Source organism: Hemitrygon akajei, chromosome 19 (assembly GCF_048418815.1).
Source record: "Hemitrygon akajei chromosome 19, sHemAka1.3, whole genome shotgun sequence".
Taxonomy (NCBI): domain Eukaryota; kingdom Metazoa; phylum Chordata; class Chondrichthyes; order Myliobatiformes; family Dasyatidae; genus Hemitrygon; species Hemitrygon akajei.
Window position 1 is genome coordinate 41,251,886 of NC_133142.1, and position 27,200 is coordinate 41,279,085.

At 39.3% G+C, this 27,200-nt stretch overlaps 1 protein-coding gene across 10 annotated transcripts in view; it reads right to left on the minus strand.

Annotated features, from left to right (window-relative positions):
* The window catches only part of chl1b (cell adhesion molecule L1-like b), a 920,799-nt gene that overhangs the window by 330,162 nt on the left and 563,437 nt on the right, over positions 1-27,200 (minus strand). For all 10 annotated transcript variants that reach the window (XM_073072426.1, XM_073072427.1, XM_073072429.1 and 7 more), the window contains 2 exons: positions 23,053-23,154; positions 21,804-21,995 (listed from right to left, as the gene is read on the minus strand). In XM_073072426.1, the coding sequence (XP_072928527.1) occupies positions 21,804-21,995; positions 23,053-23,154 (294 nt within the window). The remainder of the gene's footprint in view (positions 1-21,803; positions 21,996-23,052; positions 23,155-27,200) is intronic.

Sequence of the window (27,200 nt, forward strand, 5' to 3'; positions counted from 1 at the left end):
CAAAACCTTGAAAAATGCAATACCGGCTCCTGAGAACGTCTGGGATGTGACTGCTCAAAGGAGAAGCATCAGGGATGGTGTTGCGAACTCACCATCAGGAGCACACAGAATCGCTGAATAAGCAGAATACGACCTCACAAACTACCCACCATCCTGCCCTGCTTTTGGAAGAGACTGCACTTCTTACAATGGCCTGATCAGTCATATCAGAACCCCCAGTCTCAAAACAGATGGAAAGCAAGTTTTCCTTGATTGAAAGGGACTGCAAAAGGAGAAAAGATAAAGTACCATGGGATCTTCTCCCTCCACTTGTTAGAAGGATTAAAGTTTAATTTCCCTTCTGACTGTCAGACTGCATTTTGTGCACTCATTGCTGGAGTAATACATCAAATACGCTTCTCTAATACAAGAAATATGTTGTAAACAAATTTTAAAGACCGTCTTTAGCTAATTCAATTTTTATGATCCTATTCAACTTCCTTTCAATTATTTAATAGAGAATTACAGTGAGGCACTTACAAATACAAGACATTGGGCAGGTATAATGTAATACTTGGTACATGGGCAGGTTTGCTTGAAAGGTCAAAAGTCATGGGCAAATTCAATTCCAACCTTGCCCACTCCTGTGCTAGATCTCATTCCTTCGGGCAAGGGAATTGGAGGCCATTCCATAACACACTGGAACAATCACCTTCCACCCTTTAATGGGTGGCATGGTAGTGTAGTGATTAGTGTAACGTTCTTCGATGCCAGTGATCCAGGTTCAATTCCCACTGCTGTCTGTAAGGAGTTTGCACAATCTCCCCATGACAACTTGGGTTTTCTCTGAGTGCTCTGGTTTCCTCAAAATTCCAAAGGTTAGGGTTAGTAAGTTGTGGACATGCTATGTTGGTTCCAGAAGCACAGCAACACTTGCCGGCTGCCCCCATCCTTGGAGCGTGCTGATCATTGATGCAAATGACTGTACATTTTAGTACTTCAATGTATAAAACTAATTTTAATCTTATGTGATGTCACAGTCTGCATGGCAGTAGGGGCAGAGTGCCACCCAAAGGCTGACTGCTCCTACAGAAGCTCTGGCATGTAATGTCAAGATGCCACCATCACAGCTCTGGATCCCATTGTTGATAGGGTTGCTTAGTTTGAGATGGTTGCTGAGCAACCCATTCTTCAATAGGATTGAAAACCAGACTCCTGAAGCTAGGAATCAGAAATAAAAACTCATAATAATGAAGTTTATTCCTTATTATACAGATGCTGCACAACCTGATGTGTTCAGCATTCCATATGTTTACTTCAACGGGACCTACTGTTACTGCCTCAAGGGTCTGGAAATGGCTTGATGCGCTGATGAAGGGTCTCAACCTGCAATGTCAGCTGTTTATTCCTCTCCAAGAAGCTGCTGGACCTGCTGAGTTCTTCTAGCATTTTGATACTGCCACTCATGAGAACAGCAATTGTAAATCCAGCACTGTCTCCCCACCTCTGCAGTTGCAGCCAGCCAACCCAGTCTGCTTTGAAAAGACTGGGAATAATAATGCAGTCTGGAGCCAGGCTTTGGCAGAGAGCTACCCTTCAAGGTTATCTGTAGCCTCCAGCCGTTCATCAGTTATGTTGGAGCCTCTGAATAATACTGATTGGGAGTAGCAAGACAAGAAAAGGCTTTTGCAAGACAGATACCATCAGTACTGTATGTATAAAGTAACTAGTTTTGGATGCCTATATGGTTTAGAATTTGATATGGCTTGGTCTCATTTTGAAGAACTGTGACAAGCTGAATGTAAAGAATATCAGCAAAGGAAAGAAACATTATGAGATGTAACCCAAAAAATGGAGGGACATTGAGACATGGCCTAGTCAGTATGTTGAGCAACTCAGTGTTGAATCTGTAAGTGCTATCCTTGACCTATGTAGCAAAGGCTCTGCATTTGGCAGCTGCTATTGAAGAAGTCTTATTTGTTGTATTAATGCATTTCTTCTCTGACTCTAGTTCCTGTTCTGCGGTTATTAAAAGCTTAAGACACAAGAAGAATCAGACAGTTGATGTCTTGAGTCTGTTCAGACAGTCAATAGTGTTCCTGATCCTTCTCTTTTCTTATGAACTTAACTCATTTGTAGATTAAATTCCTGCAAGGATTTCAAATGTTGGTGTTTATTTTTACCACAGATAGTCATCAAAATTGTTTATAATTTTATGCAAATTTGCTCTTGCTTCTCCAAAACAATTAGCCTTGCAGAATTAGAAATATAATTTTCTTACTTAAGAAGCGAAAGAGAAAGGAGGCTGGAAGCAGTAGACCCTTCTGACTAATATCAGTTGTTGAAAGTTACTGAAATTCATCATCAGAGACAAAGACTGGGAACGTTGACAATGCGAGCTAATGAAGCCAGCACTTGCAGACTGAGTCATACCCGACTAGTCGCTGAACCTTCTGCAGTGTTCACTAGTCTGCATGAGGAGGTATCTATGTATTACATATATAGACTTCTTTAGGGCTTTTGATAATGAAAGCACACAAAGTATTTGTGACATGGTTGATAATTGGCAGTGAGGTGGACTAAATAGAGAGTCGAGGTCAACAGTGTATTCTCTGACTGCTGAGATGTGGCAAGTGAATGCAATGAACAGCAGCATTTTGTTACACTATGACAGAAAGAATAAAATTCCATTATACATTCCAGTCAAAAAGACTCCTTTTCAGTCAACCAATTAGAATTTCAAAACACATTTGACAAAGTTCTATGCTTGAGATTGGTGGGTGGAGTCGACTGGCAATCATGAGAAACAAAATTCACTTGGAACAATTTGATCGAGAGATAAAACGTTTTTTTTATTTTCAGTACAATGGCAAGTTATGTTTAAGTGTTTGGTAGACAAAGGCAATTAAATTTAATTACAATAAATATCAGATGGGAGTTAAGTCACAGGTGTAGACCAATTAGGTAGAATTTGGAACTCAAGCACCATTCATCCAAAACACTCTCATAAGTGCAAAAAAAAATCAAAAACTTGTTTTCTTTATATAAATCAGTCAAATGCAACCTCATCTCAGGGATTATTGGCTAGAGATAGAAAAAGCTTTATGATGACTCACCAGAATTAAGGAACATAACTAGCTAAGAATGAAGAAACTTGATTTTTTTCCCCAGCTAATGTTGTGCATAAGGGATATGAGCCAAAATGAAGCATACTTGTTCTTTTGAGCTTATGCCTAGTTTATGCATTATTAGCTATAGGACAGGCTCAGAGTAATTCCTGCTAATTAATTCTGTAAGGCACAAGAATATGTTTTAAGTGGGGAAGGTGAAAGACAAGTACTTTTGTCTGAATTATGATTCTTATTGCTTAGTTATGTTAACTATCTAATTGGCGAAGCCTCTTATTTCAAAACCACCAAACTACTTATGTTCCAGGCTTGGTTGCTGTGCTTGAATACAGTAACCAATTTATCCGACTGGAAGCATTTCAGTTAGTTCATATAAGACCATGAGACAAAGAAGCATAATTAGGCCATTCAGCCCATCAAGTTTGCTCCGACATTTCATCCTGCATGATCCATTTCCCATTCAACCCCATTCTTCTGTCTTTTTCCTGTAACCTTTCACTTCCTGACCCAATGACCTGGCCTCCATAACTAACTATAGCAAAGAAGTACACAAATTCACTGCCTTCTGGCTAAAGAAATTCCTCCTTATTTCTGTTCTAAATGGACACCCATGTATTCTGAGGTTGTGTCCTCTAGTCCTAGACCTCCCCCTCCTCAATATTAGAAACATCCACTCTATCTAGGACTTTCAACATTCAGAAGGTTTCAATTAGGCCAATCCTCAGGCTTCTAAATTCCAGTGAGTACAGGCACAGAACCATCAAATGCTCCTCGTATGATAACCCTTTCATTCCTGGAATAATTTTCATGAACCTCCTTTGAACCCTCTCCAATGTCAACACATCCTTTACCATAGCTTTGAAGAGGGATAGGAACAGGAAAGTAAGGAAAGTGTTTAATTGGAGTAAGGGGAAATATAAGGCTATCAGGCAGGAACTAGGAAACATAAATTGGAAACAGGTGTTCTCAGGGAAATATACGGAAGAAATGTGGCAAATGTTCAGGGGATGTTTGTGTGAAGTTCTGCATAGGTACGTTCCAATAGGACAGGGAAAGGATGGTAGGATACAGGAACTGTGGTGTACAAAGGCTGTTGTAAATCTAGTCAAGAAGAAAAGAAAACCTGCAAAAGATTCAAAAAGCTAGGTAATGATAGAGATCTGGATGATTATAAGGCTAACAGGAAGAAGCTCAAGGAAGAAATTAGGAGAGCCAGAAGGGGAAGCATGAGAAGGCCTCGGTGGACAGGATTAAGGAAAACCCCAAGGTATTCTACAAGTATGTGAAGAGCAAGAGGATAAGAGGTGAGGGAATAGGACCAATCAAGTGTGACAGTGGAAAAGTGTGTATGGAACCGAAAGAGATAGCAAAGGTACTTAAAGAGTACTTTGCTTCAGTATTCACTACAGAAAAAGATCTTGGCGATTATAGGGATGACCTACAGAGGACTGAAAAGCTTGAGCATGTAGACATTAAGAAAGAGGATGTGCTGGAGCTTTTGGAAAGCATCAAGTTAGATAAGTCACTGGGACCAGATGAGATTTACCCCAGGCTATCGTGGGAGGTGAGGGAGGAGATTGCTGAGCCTCTGACGATGATCTTCGCATCATCAATGGAGACGGGAGAGGTTCTAGAGGATTGGAGGGTTGCGGATGTTGTTCCATTATTCAGGAAAGGAAATAGAGGTAGCCCAGGAAATTATGGACCAGTGAGTCTTACTTCAGTGGTTGGTAAGCTGATGGAGAAGATCCTGAGTGGCAAAATTTATGAATATTTGGAGAGGCATAATATGATCAGGAATAGTCAGCATGGCTTTGTGAAAGACAGGTCATGCATTACGAGCCTGAATGAACCTTTTGAGGATGTGACTAAACATATTGATGAATGAAGAGCAGTAAATGTAGTGTATATGGATTTCAGCAAGGTATTTGACAAGGTACCTCATGCAAGGCTTATTGAGAAAGTAAGGATGTGTGGGATCCAAGGGTATATTGCTTTGTGGGTCCAGAACTGGTTACCCACAGAAGGCAAAGAGTAGTTGTAGATGGGTCATATTCTGCATGGAGGTTGATCACCAGTGGAGTGCCTCAGGGATCTGTTCAGGTACCCCTACTCTTCATGATTTTTATAAATAACCTGTATGAGGAAGTGGAGGGATGGGTTAGTAAGTTTGCTGATGACACAAAGGTTGGGTGTGTTGAGGATAGTGTGGAGAGCTGTCAGAGGTTACAACGGGACATTGATAGGATACAAAACTGGGCTGAGAAGTGGCAGATGGCATTCAATCCAGATAAGTTTGAGGTGGTTCATTTTGGTAGGTCAAATATGATGACAGAATATACAGTAGTATTAATGGTAAGACTCTTGGCAATGTGGAGGAGCAGAGGGATCTTGGAGTCTGAGTCCATAGGACACTCAAAGCTGCTTCACAGGTTGAATCTGTGGTTAAGAAGGCATATGGTGCATTGTCCTTCATTAATCATGGGATGGGTTTGAGTTTAAGAGCTGAGAGGTAATGTTGCAGCTATATAGGACCTTGGTCAGACCCCACTTGGAGTATTGTGCTCAGTTCTGGTCGCCTCACTATAGGAAGGATATGGAAACCATAGAAATGGTGCAGAGGAGATTTACAAGGATGCTGCCTGGATTGGGGAGCGTGTGTAAGATGTGAGATGTCCTGCTAGAGGTGTATAAGATGATGAGAGGCATTGGTCATGTGGATAGTCAGAGGCTTTTTCCCAGGGCTGAAATGGCTAGCACAAGAGGGCACAGTCTTAAGGTGCTTGGAAGTAGGTACAGAAGAGATATCAGGGGTAACTTTTTTATGCAGAGAGTGGTGAGTGTGTGGAATGAGCTGTGGGCGATGGTGGTGGAGGTGGATATGATAGGGTCTTTTAAGAGACTCCTGGACAGGTATATGGAGCTCAGAAAAGTAGAGGGCTATGGGTAACCATAGGTAATTTCTCAAGTAAGGTCATGTTTGGCACAGCTTTGTGGGCCGAAGGGCCTGTATTGTGCTATAGGTTTTCTATGTTTCTATACTTTCTTAGAAAAGGGGTCCAAAACTGCTCACAATATTCGAAGCGAGGTCTTGTCAGTGCCTTATAATGCCTTAGCATTACATCTTTATTTTTATATTATAGTCTTCTCAAAATAAATGCTTACCTTGTATTTGCCTTCCTCACCATTGACTCGACTTGCAAGTTAACCTTATACCTGTCAATATACCTGTCCAGGAGTCTCTTAAAAGATAAACAAGTTAACCTTAGGGAATCCTGCACAAGTACACCCAAGACCCTTTGCAACTCAGATTTTTAAAAATTTTCTTCCTGTTTAGACAATAGTTCTGGCAGTTATTCCTTCTACCAAAGTGCATGACCAAGATCTTTCCGACACTGTTTTTCATTGTCGTTTCTTTGCACATTCTCCTAATCTATCTAAATCCTTCCCAGCTTCCTCAACATTACCCGCCCCTCATATCAGTCACAATCTTGGTCACAATGTCATCAATTCTATCATCCAAATCATTGAAATATAACATAAAAAGAAGCGGTCCCATCACAGATCCCTTGGAACACCACTAGTCACTGGCAACTAACCAGAAAAGGCTCCCTCTATTCCCAAACCTTGCCTACTTCCAATCAACCAGTGTTCTATCCATTCTAATATCTTTCCTGTAATACCATGGGCTCTTACCTTGCTAAGCTGCCTCATGTGCAGCACCTCGTTAAAGGCCTTCTGAAAATTCAAGTATGCAACACCCACCAATTGTCCTTTGTCTATCTTGCTAATTATTTCCTCATAGAATTTCAACAGATATGTCAGGATTTTGCCTTAAGGAAACCATGCTGACTTTGGCTTATTTTAGCATGTGCCTCCAAGTACCCCAAAACCTCATCCTTAGCAATTGACACCAACGTCTTCCCAAACACTGAGGTCAGGCTAACTGGTCAATAATTTCCTTTCTTTTGACTCCCCCCCCCCCCTCCCCTTCTTGAGGACTGAAATTGCATTTGCAATTTTCCAGTCCTCCAGAACTATGCCAGAATCTATTGACTCTTGTAAAATCATTACTGAGGCCTGCACGGTTTCTTCAGCTACCTCTTGGAGTGTAGTCCATCTCATTCAGTTGATTTATTTACCTTCAGACCTTTTCTGCTTCCCATGTGCCTTTTGCTTTGTAATGCAAGTGCAGTCACTTTTGCCAACGGATGATCTTGAATTTCTAGCATCCTACTAGCATCTCCCATAGCGAATACTGATGCAAACTACTGATTCAATTAATTTGCCATTTCCTTCTTCCCCATTACTACCTCTCCAGCATAATTTTCCAGCAATACAATATCTACTTTCGACTCTCCTTTTCACTTTATATACCGTTCCTGAAAAAATATATACTTTCTTCTGACAGCTCTTTGCAGCGTCTTAAATCAGCTTGGTGAAATTGTGTGAAAGCATCAAATATTGAAGTACAGAGGTCTTGATTGATTGCTATACTGAGATCTGTAAAAATGTGCAGAGTTACTGACTGATCACAGGTCCTTCATAGTCTGCTAGGTGGTCAGACTTCCTCCATCAGAGATTATTTGCAATTACCCAGGCACAGTTGGCGAATCTAGGACTCACAGTGAGCATAAAGAATGGAACAGTTTGATTACTGACAGTGTTCTGCCTTGCATGCAATGAACAATTATTTTCTGAGATCCAGTCATGCTGAAATACAGCTCAAGTAACACGTCATTATTGGTCCTACATATTATGAAAGCAAGCTAAATTTATAAGGAATCCTGCACTATTTTTGAAGCAATACGCACTTACCAATTCAGTGTAAAGCAAATTGTTGGTTTAAATCTATTTATTTAATCTACCTGTCAGAAATGAGGAAAAACATTTGCCAGCATGTGATACATTCTGATAATATAAATACAACTGCAAGAATTCTCCTTTCCTCCTTGGTCCTTTTATTTAGAAAGATATTTACAGGAAAAATACTCATTCTTTTCTGTCTGACATTATTTACAAGAATGACCAATTTAAATCTGGGCGGAATTTTCAATCGGATTTTAGATTTTAAATTGGCAGGTATCAAGAATTATTTTTAGAAATTAACTGACAGGAAGGTAGGAATGATTTCCTTCCATTATTAAGCAATGAAATTCTCCACCTTCCTCCCTCCACACACATAAACAACCACACAAAAGATTGAGACTACAAACCAATTAACATATTCTTAAAGGAAGGGCAATATTTACTTGGCAATTAAATGAAAAAGGGAGAAACAGAAGATTTTATATGTATATATATTAAAACTGACAAGCCAATTCCCATTAGGTGAATGACATTCTTGTTTCTATATTTCGAATAAACAATGCTTTTTGAATTACTTAGTGTGTTTTTTTTAAATCTTCCATATGGAATGGTAGGTTACAGGATGGTTTACCTTTGACAAAATGATATTAGTCCATAAGATATAGGAGAATTAGGCCATCCGGCCTATCAAGTTTTATTCACCATTCCATCATGACTGATGTAAAATCCCTCTCAATCTGCTCTTCTGCCTACTCTCTGTAAGCTTTGATGCTCTTAGTAATTAAGAACCATCAATCTTCTCTAAAATTAGCCCCCACTGTCATCGGTGGCAATAGATTGTACAGATTTAACATCCACTGACTAAGAAATCCCTCCACATCTTTGTTCCAAAGCAAGTGTTCCCAACCTATTTTATGTCATGGACCAAAACCATTAATCGAAGAGCCTGCAGATGCCAGGTTGGGAACCCCAGTGCTAAAATGATGTCCTTCTCTTCTGAGGCTGTGCCTACTGAGTGTAGTCTCCCCCACTATTATAAACATCCTTTCCATGTCCACTCTGTCTAGGTATTCCAGTTTCAATGAAATGCCTATTCATTCTTCTAAACTCTAGTAAGAACAAATCAAAAGCTATAAAATGCTGCTCACATATTAACCCTTGCATTTCTGGGATCATTATCATGAACCTTCTCTGGACCCTCTCAATGCCAGCACATCCTTTTGTAGATAAGGGGCCCATAATTGCTCACAATACTCCAAGTGTGGTCTGATCAACACCTTATAAAGCCTTATTATTACATCCTTGCTTTTATATTCTTGTTCTTACAAAATGAATGCTACCGTTGCATTTGCCTTCATTACTATCGACCCAAACTGCAAATTAACCGGTTGGGAATCCTGCAAGAGAACTCCAAAATCTCTTTGCACCTCTCTATTTTCTGAAATTTCTCCCCACTTTGAAAATAGTCTATGTCCCTATTCCTTCTATAAAAGTGCATGACAATACAATTCCCTACTCTGTATTCCATCTGTTACTTCTATGCTAATTCTCCTAATCTGTCTGAATCCTTCTGCAGAATCCCCCATTCCCTAGTACTACCTGCCCCACCACCTATTTTTTTTATTGCCTACAAAGTTGGCCATATATCATCCATCATCCGTCATCCTGATATATGATATCAGGATATATGATATCACTGACATATGACATGAAAAAAACCAATCCCAACACTGATATCTGCAGAACATCACTAGTCACTGGCAGTCAACTAGAAAGGGTCACCTTTATCCCTCTATCCCTCCAGCCAGTTAGCCAAAATCCAAGACATTCTTGGAGGTTATGAAAATTAACAAATAACATTACTGGCATTAAGTTGAAGACTAAAACCTTTTTTTTTAATCTAGTGCTAAATCACAGGGGTGTTTTTGGCAACCAATGAAATTTACAATGTAGCCACACTTCCATCTGCAAAATAAACAAATAAGTGATATAAACAGAAACGAAAGAAGCAGTAGATGCTGGAATCTGGAGCAAAGGGAAAACTGCTGGAAAAAACTGATTTTGTCAAGTAGTACACACAAAGTGCTAGAGGAACTCAGCAGGCCAGGCAACATCTATCAAAAAGAGTAAATTGTCGGCATTACAGGCTGACTCTTCATCAGGACCTGAGAAAGAAGATGAGAAGTCAGTGTAGGAAGGTTGGGGGAGTGGAGCAAGAAGTACAAGGTGGTAATGATAGGTAAAATCAGGAGGTGGGAGGGGGCGAAGTAAAGAGCTGGGAAATTGATTGGTGAAAGAGATACAGGACTGGATGAGGGGGAATCTGATAAGAGGGGGTAGATGACCATGGGAGAAAGGGAATGATGAGGAGCACCAGAGGGAGGTGATGGGCAGGTAAAGTGATTAGGTGGAAGAGGGAAACAGGAATTGGGAAATTTGAGAAATCAATCTCCATGCCATCAGGATGGAGGCTTCCCAGACAGAATATAAGATGTCGTTCCTCCAACGCGAGTATCAGATTCAGTTGATGGCCCCAAATGACTCACAGGTTCTCATTCCAGAAGTAATCAGATGTCCTCCTCCTTCAAAGAAAGGTGCTTCCCTTCCTCCACTGTCAACACTGCCCTCACTCGCATCTCTTCCATTTTGTGAATGTTTGCCCTCATCCCATCCTCCTGCCGCCACACTCGGGATATGGTTCCTGTTGTCTTTACCTACCACCTCGCTAGTCTCCACATCCAGCACATATTTCTCCATAACTTCCGCCATCTACAATAAGATCACACCACCAAGCACCTTTTTCCCTCCTCCCCCACCCTCACTTTCCGCTTTCTGCAGGGATTGCTTTCTTGTCCACTCGTCCCACCCCACTGATCTCCTTCCTGGTACTTACCCTTGCAAGTGGGACACCTGCCTCACCTGCCCCTATACCTCCTCCCTCACTACCACTAAGACCCCCCAAACAATCCTTCCCAGTGAGGCGGCACTTCACATGTGAGTTTGTTGGGGTCATACACTCCTCCCTCCCGGTTTCACCTATCACCTACCAGCTTATACTGTAATGAACCCCTAGGTTTATCTTGCAGTGGGCTGTCAATTTGACAGAGAGTGCTTGAGTGAAGCCAGCTGCCGGCTTTCTTGGCTCCTATTTGATTCTTACTAAGACAGAGAGAAGGGCAGAACTATTTAACTCTGCAGTTTGTTTTGATTTAAGTAAGGACACTCACTCACACACAGTCAGTTGCAGTTGGAGTCAGACATTGGAAGGAAGCAAGTGACTAAAGGGTCACTGGTTGGGTCTTTTGAGTGCCCACAAGAGTGGGTTGAGCATCGACCCAGCACTTCGATAAGTGGCTATCACGTTGTATGATTGGGGCAACCTTGTGGAATCTACCCATGTGTTAACCCTTGCCTGGGTGGTAGTTCCCTTTGAAGACAGTACCCCTGTGATAAGCTACTATTGGTTATAATTCATAAGTGGATTTGGAACGACGACGGATAAAACCTACAGTGATTGTTATTCTGTGTTACCACAATGGAACCTGTGGAATATGACATAAGTGCCTTCTCTCGACATTCACCTTGGATTACAAATATCTCTCTCACATCATTTAGTCTGTGGATGAACTGAACTTTCATACCTTAGCATCTCATTATTTTAGGCCTGGTGCCCCCCCCCCCCCCAAAGCTCAATGGTTTGGGAGTTATATTGACACATATGTATACTCATAACACTGTTAACTTTTGATTATTCTTGATTAAGTTGCTATATTAAGTAGATAGTATTAAAGATAGCGGTTTTAACATCAAAACCAGACTCCAGGCATAGTCTGTTGCTGCTGGTTTATTTAAACCGTTACAGGTACATAACAAAATTGGGGTTTGCGTCCGGGATATGAACAAATTTGCGGGCTTATTGATTAATCAAGTACCGATTTGATTGGGGAAATCCCTTTTGATTTACTTGTGTGAGGGAAAATCAGCAGCAATGGATGTTGATAAATTTCTGAAAGTGCCAACCTCTGAGGCATTAGAGGACGCCAGAAGGTTTGAGTTATTGAGTATTGCTAAAAAGTTAAAACTTACTAAGGTGAAATTGACAATGAGCGCACAGATTCAGAGGATAACAGCTGAGCATTATGTACCTACGGATGTGTTTAAAGTGGAGGAGTTGGAGGTGTTTCCTGAAAGTAAATCATTTAACCTTGAGCAGTAGTTTCAGTTAGAACAACTTAATTTAGAGGCTGAGGAAAGACAAAGGCTGTTTGAGGATAGATGAAGGCATTTTGAGGCTGAGGAAGCAAAAAAACAGAGGCAGTTTGAGCTGGAAAAGATAGAGAGATTGCAGCAAGGAGGTCTAGTGCTAGACCCTGGCGATGGGTTTAGTGCCAGTCGGGAGGTTAAATTGGTACCTCCATTTGACGAAGCAGAAAGTGATAAATACTTGCGTTTTGAAAAAGTGGCTCAGAGTCAAAATTGGCTGAAAAGCAGTTGGCCTGTTTTGTTACAAACTGTATTTAAGGGTAAAGCCCAACAAGCCCTATCTCTTGAAGATGCAGCTAATTATTATATTGTGAAACAGGCAGTGCTTAAAGCTTATGAGATGGTTCTAGAAGCTTATAGATAAAGGTTTAGAAATTTGAAGAAGTCTATGACCCAGACTTATGTGGAATTTGATTATGAGAAGCTTGTATATTTTGATAGTTGGTGCACATCTAAGAATGTAAATGATGATTTTAACAGTTTGAAAGAGTTGGCTTTGATTGAAGCATTCAAAAGGTGTGTCCTTGATGATATAAAGACATATTTAGATAAACAGAATGCTGCCACTTTACGGGAGTCTGCTAGATTAGCAGATGAGTTTGCTTTAACCCACAAGGCTAAGTTTACCCCGCATAAGAGCTTCCAAAAGAGTAGCAGGGATAACCCGCAGGGTAAACCAGAAATTAAATTGGGAACTAGTGACAAAAGTAAGGATGAAGGGAGGTAGTCAAAGGAGAAGTAGTCTGGTCTTACTTGTTACTATTGTAAGGAAGATGGTCACATGATGGCTAATTGTTCCATCCTGAAGAAGAAAAAGGAAAAGGAGGCAGTCCCAAATGCTTGTATTCAGCAGGTTGAAGCACCTAAAGACCCACCGGGTTCTGAACATTCTGTTGAGGCTCAGTTAAGGACTGAGAAAGCTGACCGAGTTAAGAAGAGATTTGATCCTTTTATATGAGATGGGTTGGTGTCATGAATAAGTGGTCAACCTCAGTACTAGTGAAAAGTCTTCAAGACACTGGGGCTTCTCAGCCACTTATATTAGACAGAGTTCTAAAGTTTGGTGATGAGACTAAAACTGATGAGGTAAATCTTATAAAAAGGTATTTGGAAAGGTGTTGTTTCTGTACCTCTGCATTAGATAATTTTGAAGTCTGGTTTGTTTTTGGGACCTCTCAAGATAGGGATCCATCCCAAGTTACCAGTGAGGGGGTGTTCCTTTGTTGTTAGGAAATGACATAGCAGGTGGTGAAGTTTATCCAGCAGTGCAGCTGACAAATAAGCCTGCCACTGATGACCTACAGATGGCTGTTAATATTTATCCTGCTTGCGCAGTAACATGAAGCATTACTAAAAAGGCTGCCAACGTAGACAGTTCTGTGCAGCATAATTCCGATGCCCAGGATAGCCAAAATCTGGAGTTAGGTGATGATGATTTGTCAGGGACTTTTCTGCCTTCATTGTTTCAACAGGATTCAGGGAGTAAGTCTGATGAGAAAGATTTATCTTTGTCTAGGAAGGAGTTTGTAGTGAAACAAAATCCAGATCCTGAGACTGAAGCTTTGAAAGAAACAGCTCTCTCAGATGATGAGATTAAAAAAGTGCCAGTAGGGTACTATCTCAACGATGGGGTATTGAAGAGGAAGTGAAGACCACCTACTGTACCTGTGAATGAGGAATGGGCAATTGTTCAGCAAGTTGCAGTTCCTAAAGTCTATAGGACTAAACTTTTGACTTTGGCTCACAGTATGCCTTTAGGCATTTTTGGGGTGAATAAAACTGTAAACAGGATTAGGGAAGAATTTTACTGGCCTAATCTGAGGAAAGATGTTGTGACCTTTTGCAGAACCTGTTACACTTGTCAAGTTGTGGGTAAACATAATCAGGTCATCCCAGTGGCCCCACTTCAGCCTATACTTGCATTCGGTGAACCTTTTTCCAAAGTTATAGTGGATTGTGTTGGCCCATTGCCATAGACAACAGCTGGCCATCAGTATCTGTTAACCATTATGTGTACTGCATCCAGATTCCCAGAGGTGATCCCGCTCAGAAATATTAAAGCTATAACTGTGGTGAAGGCTCTCACCAAGTTTTTTACTTTGTTCAGTTTGCCTAAAGAAATGCAATCAGATCAAGGCAGTAATTTTACATCAGGATTATTCCAGTAGGTAGTTTGTGAACTGGGAGCCAAACAAATTACATCGTTTGCATACCATCCAGAATTACAAGGAGCTTTAGAAAGATTTCATTCTACCCTCAAAACAATGATTAAGACATACTGTGTTGAGAATGGAAAAGACTGGGATGAGGGGGTATATTTGCTCCTATTTGCTGTAAGAGAATTGGTGCAAAAATCGCTGAGTTTTAGTCGATTTGTACTTGCATTTGGTCACAGACTGAGGGGACCTTTGCCCTTGCTGAGGGAACAGTGGACTGATGAAAAAGTGTATGTTAGCTTGTTAAACTATGTTTTGGAGTTCAAAAATAAATTACACCAAGTCTGTAGCCTTGCAAGACAAAACTTACAGAATTCTCAAAACAACATGAAACATTGGTATGATAACCGGGCAATTATTTCCAATGTTGACAAATCCACTCCAAGCAAAGTTTAGCAAAATAATCTCTAAAATTGATTCTTTGAATTTTGTTATTAAAACACCCGATCAAAGAAAACCCATACAGGTGGTACATGTAAATATGATAAATCATTATTTTGACCTGGAGATGCCATCTGTGAGTGTTGTTGTGGGAACATGTGAAACTGGAGGGCCTGAGAATGGGATAACTGATTCGTCTGTGAATTTTAACAAGCCAAACGTAGTCTCAGTGAGGCTCATGAACTCTGTTATTTTGGAAAACATTGATAACAAATTGGTCCATTTGTAGCCAATGCAACGACAACAACTGAAAGAATTAATTCTAAAGTTTTAAGACTTGTTTCCTAATGTACCCAAAAAAACTTCGGTCGCTGTGCATGACGTAGATGTTGGTCAAGCTGACCCAATTAAGCAGCACCCCTATCGCATGAACATAGAAAAGACTGAATTGGCTGAGCAGGAGATTGAATATATGCTGAAAAATGGTATTATCAGACCGTCAACATCAGATTGGGTCTCATCCTGTGTTATTGTGCTCAAACCTGATGGTAGCGTTAGATTTTGTACTGATTATAGGAAGGTTAACTGCAGTAACAAAGACGGATGCTTATCCCATCCCCAGGGTGGATGTTTGCATATATATGATTAAAGAAAATGGTTAATCGGACTCCAGTTCAACCACAAAGTCTGATTTTGCAGGGATATGATATGGTAATAAAGCATGTGAAAGGCGCAGACAATATCACTGCAGATTGTCTGTCCAGATGCTAAGTTCAAGAGTGGAAAAAAAAACTGGTGTTTGTATATGCTTCTGCAATGTGTTAAATGATAATCACATATATATTGTTTTACATTCTATAGTTTGCAGTTAAAATTTTGCTCTTTGATCAAAATTTTCACTTTTCTGGGGAAGTATGATGAACCCCTAGAGTTATCTTGCCGTGGACTGTCAATTTAAGACAGAGAGCCTGGGTGATGTCAGCCACCAGCTTTCTTGGCTTCTGTTTGATTCTTAGAGAGAGAGAGAGAGAGAGGGGCAGAACTATTTAACTCTGCAGCTTGTTTTGATTTAAGCAAGGACACTCACCCACACACGGTCAGTCACAGTTGGAGTCGGACAATGGAAGGAAGCCGGTGACTAAGGGTTCACTGGTTGGAACTTTCGAGTGCCCACAAGGGTGGGTTGGGCATCAAACCATCACATCGATAAGTAGTTATCACGTTGTGTGATTAGGACAACCTTGTGGAATCTACCTATGTGATAAATACTATGGCCATTGTTATCCTGTGTTACCACTGTGGAACCTGTGGAATATGACATAAATGCCTTCTCTTGACATTCAGCTTGGATTACAAATATCTCTCTCACATCATTTAATCTGTGGATGAACTGAACTTTCATACCTTACCATCTCAAGATTTTAAGCCTGGTGCCCCCCCCCCCCCCCCCAAGCTCAATGGTTTGGGAGTTATATTTACACATATGTATACTCATAACACTGTTTACTTTTGATTATTCTGTCAATTTAACCCATGCAATCCCAGGCACACAAATGCCAGGTAATGATGTTTAAATATAGATAGATAGATAGATAGATAGATACTTTATTCATCCCCATGGGGAAATTCAACATTTTTTCCAATGTCCCATACACTTATTGTAGCAAAACTAATTACATACAATACTTATCTCAGTAAAAATATGATATGCATCTAAAATCACCCTCTCAAAAAGCATTAATAATAGCTTTTAAAAAGTTCTTAAGTAGTTTACTTAAATACATTGAGTCCTAACCCCGGCACTTTAACATATCTTACTCCTGGTGGTTGAATTGTAAAGCCGAATGGCATTGGGGAGTATTGACCTCTTCATCCTGTCTGAGGAGCATTGCATCGATAGTAACCTGTCGCTGAAACTGCTTCTCTGTCTCTGGATGGTGCTATGTAGAGGATGTTCAGAGTTATCCATAATTGACTGTAGCCTACTCAGCGCCCTTCGCTCAGCTACCGATGTTAAACTCTCCAGTACTTTGCCCAAGACAGAGCCCGCCTTCCTTACCAGCTTATTAAGACGTGAGGCGTCCCTCTTCTTAATGCTTCCTCCCCAACACGCCACCACAAAGAAGAGGGCGCTCTCCACAACTGACCTATAGAACATCTTCAGCATCTCACTACAGACATTGAATGACGCCAACCTTCTAAGGAAGTATAGTCGACTCTGTGCCTTCCTGCACAGAATCATTACTCTCTGAATTACATGGCTCTCATTATCCTGCTTCATGGGAAAAAACACAAGCTGGGCCTGATCATCCCTGGCTGGGTCACCTCGGGGAGGATTTCTAATGATTAAAGATCCGAAACACCCAGTGGTCCGAGGATGCATTACTGATGACGTGTCCCAGTGCACACCCGGTTCATTAAATGAACCGGCGTCGGACCATGATAATGAAAGGCATGGGCCACATTAACCTGGCTTCACCACACGAGCCTATCCACCATAGCACCTCATACCTCACCACTCAAAACTCCGCAGCCTTACTGCTCGCAGACACACATATATATCCACCAGCCCAACACTCACACCTAATCCTAAGGTCCAAAGGGGCACACACCCCTACAAACCCTAGTCATACCCCAATTAACCCTGACCAGACCTCAACAAACCCGATGACCTGTGTCAGGAGGGGCGAGATCCAAGAAAGGCAAGTGTTGGACCTGGTTAATGAAGGCATGGGCCAGATCAAAGTGGCAGGTTTGCGTGAAACTGAATCTCAAGTGACGAGATCAAAAAGCTCAAGAGGGCTGATTCACCCACTGCCCAAAAATGTTGCTATATTAAGTAGATACTTTTAAAGATAATGGTTTTAACATAAAATCCAAACTCCAGGCATGGTCTATTGCTGCTGGTTCATTTAAACCGTGGTGGGTACGTAACAGTACAGTCTGCCCTCCTTATCCGCGGGGGATTAGTTCTGGGACCCCCCCGCAGATACCAAAACTTGCGCATGCTCAAGTCCCTTATTTAACATGTATAGTGTGGTGGTCTTTAGGACCCAGTGGAACCCCGGACTTTATTTAACGTGTCTCCATGCAGTGAACATTAGGACCTGGCGGTGCAGCTCCGAACCCGCAGTGTTTCTGTTCATGAAAATAATCACAATCGCGATTTAAAATAAGGTGGAAGTAATACAGTGATCGGAAAGAGGTGAAACACCACTGGTCATTGGAAAAGCGTTAGACTACAATCGGTCAAAGATCGAAACAATTTTAATGGAGCATATGAAAGGCCCTGCCCTGATGAAAGCTACAATTATTACTGAGCAACACAGTGGTTAAATTATTGAAATACATATGTTTCTTAAGTGTTTTATATGCATAGAAAGGTAAAATATGTACTATATACTAAGAAAAACGTTTGACTAACTGACGCTAAATAATACCGGATGTACCTGTTCTGACTTCAAATCCGACTTAAAGACAGACTCAGGAATGGAACTCATTCAAAACCCGGGGACTGCCTGTACTTTTAAGTCATTTCTAGATTACTTATAATAGCTAATACAATGTAAATGCTATGTAAATAGTTGTTATACTGTATTGTTTAGGGAATAATGACAAGAAAGATTAGTCTGTACATGCTCAAGCAACAAGTGCTAGAGAGAGAACTCCCGGGTTTTCCCAATCCACGGTTGGTTGAATCCGCACATACGGAATCCGCGGATAAGGAGGGCCGACTGTACTTCTTCCTCCCCCCCCCCCCCCATGTTCTTATTTTGTTTTCACATCGTTTACTCCAGTCCAGATGTAGGGTCCTGCCCCAAAAGATCGATTGTTTACTCTTTTTCTTAGATGCTGCCTAGCCAGCTGAGTTCTTCCAGCATTTTGTGTGCATTGCTTTGGATTTCCAGCATCTGCAGATTTTCTTGTGTTTGTAGGTCAAATAGTGTCTGTGCAGTTAAGTGGATTTGGGTTGAGATTCTGTAGCAACCAAGTGAAGTACAGTATGTGACAAGGTTTCACTCTGAGATGAACTCAAAGTCTTTTATGTTTGCTTTACTGACAGAACACCTTCATAAGGTCCCACAGCCCCTGGTGACACGGTGAGTTCCGTCTCCAAGGCCGACATGAGAGAATCCTTTAAGAGGGTGAACCTACAGAAAACATTGGTCTAGTTGTTGTATCAGGCTATGTATTGAAGACCTGTACTAATAAAGTGGTGGGAGTATTTACTGATATCTTAATTCTCTGGCTTTTGGCAGTCTGTGATACCCACCTGGTTCAATTAGGCTTCGATCATACCAGTGCCCCAGAGGAACATGGTAACCTGTCTGAAAGACTATTGCCCAGTAGCATTTACATTCACTGTGATGAAGTGCTTTGAGAGATTGTTGATGAAATATATCAACTCCTGCCTTAGAAGTTTAACTTGGATCCATTCCATTTTGCCTAGGTCAACAGGTCAACAGCAGATGCCATTTCCTTGGCTTTCATTTAGCTCTAGAACACCTGAGCGGGGAAGACACATATATCTAGATGAACTTCATTAACTACAACTCTGCATTCAACACTATCATCTTCTCAAAACTAATCAAGTAGCTCCAAGACCTAGCCCTCAATACCTCCTTGTGCAACTGGATCCTCATTTTCCTCACTTGCAGACCCTTGTTAGTTCAGAATGTCAATAATATCTCCTCCACAATCACCATCAGCACAGGTGCACTACAAGGCCGTAAGCTTAACACGTTGCTCTGCTCACTTTATACTTATGACTGTGAGGCTAAGCACAGCTCCAATGTCACATTCAAGTTTACTAATGTCACCAAAGGTGGTGATGAATTGGCATATAGGAAGGAAACTGAAAATCAGTTGATAAGTGCCACAATATCTTCTCACTCAACATTAGGGAAACTGAAGAGCTGATTATTGACTACAGGAGGAGGAAACTGGAGATCCATGAGCCAGTCCTCATCATGGGATCAGAGGTAAAGAGTGTCAGTAACTTTAAATTCCTTGGCATTATGATTTCTGAGGATCTGTCCTGGGACCAGCACATAGGTGCCATTACAAAGAAGGCATAGCAGTGTCTCTACTTCCTTAGAAGTTTGCACAGATCATCATGTCATCTAAAACTTTGACAAATGGCAATGGATGCACAGTGGAAGTATCCAGTCTGGTTGCATTATGGTATGGCATGGAAACACCAATGCCAATGAATAGAAAAGCCTGCAAAATGTAGTAGACACAGGCCACTCCATCACAAGAAAAACCCTCCTCAATATGGAGCACATCTACAAGGAGTGAAATCACAAGAACAAAGCATCCATCATCAATGACCCCCCCCCCCCCCCTTACCATTCAAGCCATGCTCTGTTCTTGCTGCTGCTATTAAGAAGCCAGTCCAGGACCACTGGGTCACACACCACCAGGTTCAGAAACATTTATTACACTACAACCATCAGATTCTTGAACCAGCGCAAACAACTTCACTCAATTCAATACTGAACTGATTCCACAACCTGTGCTCTCACTTTCAATGACTCTACAATTCATGTTCTTAATATTATTTATTCCTTATTTATTTATTGTTATTCTTTGTGTTTTTTTTGTATTGCAGTTTGCCTTCTCTTGCCCATTGGTTGTTAGGCAATCTTTGTGTGTTGTTCTCAGTTGACTCCATTATATTTCTTTATATCTACAGTGAATACCCACAAGAACATGAATCTCAGAATAGTATGTGGTATGTAGTATGTGTACTTTGATAATAGATTCTCTTTGAACTTTGAACTGTATCAGTCCTGAAGCAGTAATATAAACAGTTCCATTCCTCTTGACATCCTTATTTATACAATTCTGTATTCGTCAAGATAATGAAAGGTGACATTTTTGACTCTGGGCACAAAGTAAGTGGATTAAGCATTCTCACAAAGACAACAAGAATAACAAATCAGTAATGAGTTTATTGATCAGTTAAATGATCAATCAACTGATAATTAATCTTGGACTTTCTTCCTTGTCAATTATCTTAATCTGTTTTGTGATAACATTTCCACTTCTGAAACCTCATTGGAATGATTCACACTTACTCCAAGTAAGTACTATTCATGTGTAAATCCTGACAAAGACCAATGAGTCTCATTTAATTCCAGTGAATTCTATATTTTTGGGAAGAAAATGAATGTGACAAATGAACTGCCTACTCTGCAAAATAGTTATTAGCCTTGCAATGTCTCATACCATTAGTGAACACACAACTTCATTTAAGTTATTTTGAATAATTGTAAAAGTGAGAACATCTTCATTTTTAAAGGAACTGAGTTTATATTTTTAGATAATAAGTTGTCCCATATTTAGAGTCCATTTCAACATAATGAGATTTCATAGACAGATTCTGCCAGAAAATGTATTGTTCTCTATTTTAACTCTTCTCATATTAGGTAACCCAGTTATTTGATCTTAAATTGCTACTCCAATATAAAGAATAATATGTCTTTATATTGGTCATTAAATAATTAAATGTAGTGAAATTTCAGTTTGGTCCTGGATTAAGAAGATTTTCATTCTTTATAGGCAACCTTTAGAAAGCTAAAACTCTGTATGGTAAGCACTAAACAATCTGTAAAAATCCAGACTGCATATGGAGGAGGGGAGATGAAGAAATGTAGAGAGGTGCATATCTTAACAAAGGCCAGGAGAAAGACAAAAAGTAAAAACAGAATGAGAGTGAAAAATCAACAACAGAATAAGATACAAAGCTGCTCATGTAGTTCAGCTAGGTTAATAAATATAAATCAGAGAAAACTAATTGAGCACAAGCATATCTGGTCTTTTCAAGAAAGTTGGAATTTGGAATACCCTCATAAACAATGATTAAATTTTCTCAATGTACAATCTGAAAATATTCCAAAATTTTAGCTGAGAGAATAAATATTTTATATCGCTACTCTTAGTTTTTATGGATGTTACGTATTGTATTTTTCAAGTTTTATTTTAATGAAAGAGAATTAAGCAACCATTTGTCTTTACATACCTGCAGACTCTGTTGTGTGGTTTTTGGAAGGCACACTCGGTCGACTTTTGCCCACTATATTTACAGATAATACACGGAACTGGTAGGTTACATAAGGGGAGAGTTGCAGCACTACTGAAGTTTGATTTCCATTAACTCTAGTCTTTTCATGCCATCTTCCAGGTTCAAATGTATTTTCCTCCACAATAAATTCTATAAAAATAATGTTTCACAGGTGAATAAACCCATTAAGTAACATGCAAGTCAACAATATAAAGGTAAAATGGTGCAGCTGTTGAAAATCTAAAATAAAAAAACACTGCTATAAATACTCAGCTAATGAGACACCTCCTGGAGAAAGAAACAAAGATAACATTACAATTTGATGAGCTTTCATTGTAATTCAATTATTATGAGAAATAAATCAATGATAGTTTGTCTGAGTTTGTATACACCTTGGTAACTAGTCTATTTTGGGTCACAGGTGAAGAATTTACTCTGAGACAGCAATTCATGATAAAAGCAGTTTTCTCAGAAGCTTGCTGGACTATCATTTCATATAATGGAGATCTGTGATTCTTAATTTGAAGCTGTCATATTTGCTTACTGTTGAATGAAAACTTAAGTTACAAAATTATGCATATTACAGTTTAATCTGTTCGCATATTGTAATGAAATTCAATCATATGTTAAACACAATAGAAATATGTTTTCCATCAAAAATATATGTAAAAGTTAAATAATTCTGACTGGCATGTGATATTTGCCACAGTGTATTCCTACAGCAGAAAATATGTTAACAACCAAATTTTGTGTAGATGAAACTTATTACAAATGACTTTTTCCATACATCTCTGGTGGTATTGTCAATGGTGAAAGGTAACTATTTCCTTCTTTTGCAGGTAGTAACATCAACAAAGACTTTTTTCTTACTGTTGAAAATTTATAAAAATCCAGTGCATTTACCAAATAACCTTACTCCAAAGGGGATCCTTTGCTCTTGTTTAATTCTATCCACTTTAGGCTTAGCTTTTGCTACTTTATACAAAGCTAGGAAATTGGTGTATAACCAAAATAGTCCTATGTAGTGCATTTTGCTCCATTCTTTCATTTTTCATCTGCAAACCCAATGTTATCTAAACTAGAAGAATTCATATCCATTTACTGAGCATCAGATCCAAATCTGAGCTTCCTGTTATTTACCATGATCTTTCTGTGAGCATCACTTAAATAAAGAAAAAATGTATATCAAATATAAAGCTTTACCTACCTGTTATAGGAGTATTGTGGCTATAACCAGGCTCCCATGTTAATCGTATAGTCCTGTTTTGCAGAATAGACAACTTCAAACCTTCTGGTTCCTCTGGAACATCTATCAGAAATAGTGTTTTTAAATGCTAATAATACTTGCAAAAGCAGTTCATACTTAATATTGAAATCCAAATTATTAAATGTTCTATGAGTTTTGCTCGAGGATAAATTTACCTAAACAGTTTTTGCCTCGAGATAATGATAAAGCCTTCCAGATAATCTATAAATAATGAAACAAAAATGCCCATAATAATGAAAAAAATCAATCCTTATACATCTTCTGTTTGCTTCATGTAGTTGTACCTGTGGCACTAACTATGTCATGTTGTTACCAACTTCCTGAGATTAACAAAAATCAATACCTTGCCTTGAGTTGAAATGGATTTATTTGTGGTGTCATAAGCTACCAGCAGGGAATGAAAAAAAATCTGAGGAAAAGAAATCAGGAAAAATTGTCTTGCTTGTAAATAACAGAACAATTTGTTACATTCAAGTACCAGATGCTATGAACAGTTTTACAATGATGAACTACTATAGATTTCTCAATAAAACTGCTAAATAGAAAACAAAACTGACAGCTAATAATTTGCCTGTTCAAAAAATATACTATTTATGACTTTCATATTTATTTAGAGATATGGCATGGCCACATCACCAAATATATAACATTAATTTTGCATATTTTATATTGTTAAAATCCTCTTACATATACATATATCCATCAAACTTTCTGCTTAGGCAGTTTACAGCAGCCTATTAAACTACTCATATGTCTTTAAGATAGGAAGAAACCAGATCACCTGAAGTAAACACGCACTGTTACAAGGAGAAGCACAAGCCCCAGAGAAACAGCATCTAAGGTCATTATTCACTGGAGCAGTGGGGCAGCAGCACTTGCTTCTCTGCCATTGAAATCAACACAGGAAGAGAGCACAAATAGGCTCTATATTAGATGGTTGATATGGTCCATCTAGAGGGGTAAGTGAATCCAGAGTTAGGATCTGTAATTTCTACCTTGCATGGACAAGACTTGCTTTTGCCATTGTTGGAGATGTTTCATGCTTGGTCTTAGCTGGACAAAAGGCAATCATCACACAACATTGTAGCAGATAGGTGGTGTAAGGATCAACCAAATACTAAATAAACTGGCATCTTTGAGAAGATTAGAAGTTTCCAAGATAAAAGAACAACATTTAAATGACCACTTGCAAAGTAAAACTAATGAAAGATATCTATTGATTTTATTGGAACAAAAAGAAGTTAAGTCACATACAACTAGTGAGGCCTGAGTAATGCTAGGACAGTTGAGATGCATGATATGGCCAAACGTGTTGAAAATCATTGAAGAATCTTAAAAAAACAGTAAGTTCTGTATTTAATGGCAGCTACAATGAATTAATCTCAGTATTTACTGAATGCACGGATTTAGAATGAATCAACATAAATAGTAGCTGCGAAACTCAAAAAGTGATTGAGTTATAAACAAGTCAAATAGTATATGTGGATTAAAATTAGGTTGGTGTTTCAAGATATTGACCTTTCACAGAAGTATTGACAATTATTTGGTGAGTGTGGGTCAATGTGGCTATGTCCTTAGAAATGCATCCAGGAGCTTAATGATCTAGAAATATCAATTCAGATTCTTGGTAGCTGGGGAATTTAATTTTGAGTAAATAAATCTGGAATGATAGGTCAACATCAGTAATGGTACTGGATCAATAAACGACCATCAAGTTCACCAACATTCCTCACAGAAGTTAATCGGCCATTTTTACTGAGTCTAGGTTGTAACCAGCTTCAGATCAACTAATGTGATAGGCTCTCAGCCATTCCCTAAAATGGTCTAGCAAGCCATATATTGCATTCCCATAACACACAAACATGTCAATAACTAAGAAAAAGAAATCTGACTTACAAAGATTGGTAGGAATTCCAAAACTTGTTTTCAATTTTTCTATGCACACAGAAGTTATATTCTTTCATTACACTAAACCTTGGCTTCTTAAAAGTAGAATTTCTATGTGATTAACATCAAAGTAATGGAGCTGAGTAATTTGCTAAAACACTGGTGTCAGATATTTTACAAACTCAGACCCTCATTTAACAAAATCCATGTAGACTTCCGATGAGCTGTTTAACTTTCTTAATAAAGCATATATAACTCCCTGTATTTACATTACGTGCTACATATGTTTAATACATTACATACAGAATACAAGTAATGAGCACACAGTACAAAAAATGAAGAGTTATTTATTCCTCAAGATATGCATTGTTATTTACAATGTTCTGAAAAATATGCAAGTTTTCAATATTTCCACTCCTGAAAAATTCCACAATATTTTCAAGAAAAGGTATAAAAGCACCACTGCTGAATTCACTGATCTAACTTATTAAGACATTATGAATATCTGTCTTTAAGATCCCTTGGAAATGCATTTAAAATTTGGCCAGAACTCCCAAACTGCTTGCAAGTGTTCTCTGCTGTAATTGGGATGTCTGAACTTTGGTTGAAAGAGCTTCATTTGTAGAGCTGATATCTCTGGGAGCTGAATAAGTTGGTCATATTTACCATGAACACTGCAAGAACACAAGAAAACAAGGATGGGAGTAGGCCATCAGGCCATTCAGGCCTGCCCCACTGTTAAATATGATCACGGTTGTTCTGTGCTATTTAATGTGATCATGGTTTCTCCTTAGTACTCTTTCTCCATATCCTCTATTCCACAATATAATGAATATTTATCCACCTCCACTACAAATACTTCTGCCAGTTATGCAGCACGGCAGCAGACACATCAGCCCAAACAGTCCATGCCTAACAATTTGCCCATCTAGGCTTGTCCCATTTGCCCTCATTTGGACTAATCCCTTTGAACCTTTTCTATCTATGTACCTGTCCAAGTGCCTTTCAAATGTTGTTCATTTACCCTTCTCAATCACTTCCTCTTCCATCACCTACTATAGCAGAGAATTCCAGAGATTCACCATACTCTGCCAGCCCCTTGTCTTTTAGCAATGTCTCCTTCGTCAATACTGTTCCACTATTGAAAACATCCCAATATCTAACCCGCCAGGCCCCGTAGGGTCTTCCATGTTAAAATAAATCTACTCATCATTCTTCTAAACTGAAAGGAATACAGGCCCAAATAATTAAGCTTCTCTTTGTAGGACAGCCCTTTCCTTCCAGGATTTAGTCTAGTGAATCTCCTTTGTACTCCCTCCAATGTTACTATAAATTTCCCCTATTTGACTCTAACTGATTGTTTCTCAGCACAGCCTTCAGTTTCTTAATTTTGTCTTCTTAAAGAATTTTTATCTTGTTGAGCTCACTTTTTGATACATTTGCCTCAGCCAAGAGGACCTAGCTCTTCTTCCAATCTTATATAGCTGACTCATCTTCAGTATCCATCAATCAAATTGAAACTCTTTTCTAACTTATTTCTTGCCCTGGATATGTTCATTTGTTTGACAAGAGTCACCTATGCTCACTTTTGCTTATCAATCCATTTCTGGACTTTGCAGCAAGTCCTTTACCTGCAAAGTCTGTGGAGTTACCTTTGAGCACAAGCATCTACTTAATGAAGGTTGATTGACAACTATATAGCATCCATGTGCCAACTAAATGCTATGCATTTTCTTCTACATATCCACAACCACCACCATCACCAGAATTTCCTCTCTGCTTCTGAAAATCTTTTCTCCAAAGCCACTCCTGAAAATCTTCTCTCCAAAGTCTTCAGCTTTAAAAATTTTGAACACTTCAGTCTTCCTGGTGAAGGAATACCCACGATGGCATACAATAATGAAGAATGATTGATTCCAAATCAGATGGTAAGGTACTTGAACATAGTGTTTTGTGACAGGGAGATGGAATGGATAAATTGTGGGCACAGGGACTTTGTATATAGGTCTTGCTGATTTGTCTGAGAAATGTCAAACAAGGATATGTAAGTAAATAAATTAGATGGGTCTTCTTACCAAGCCAGTGCTTCATAAATTGTTTCCAATTATGAGGAGCCGGTTGACAAGAGAGAACAGCGTGCTTCAGAATAAAGTGAACTAATTTCTCCTGGCATTCAGGAATGCATCATTACTGTTGTCTCT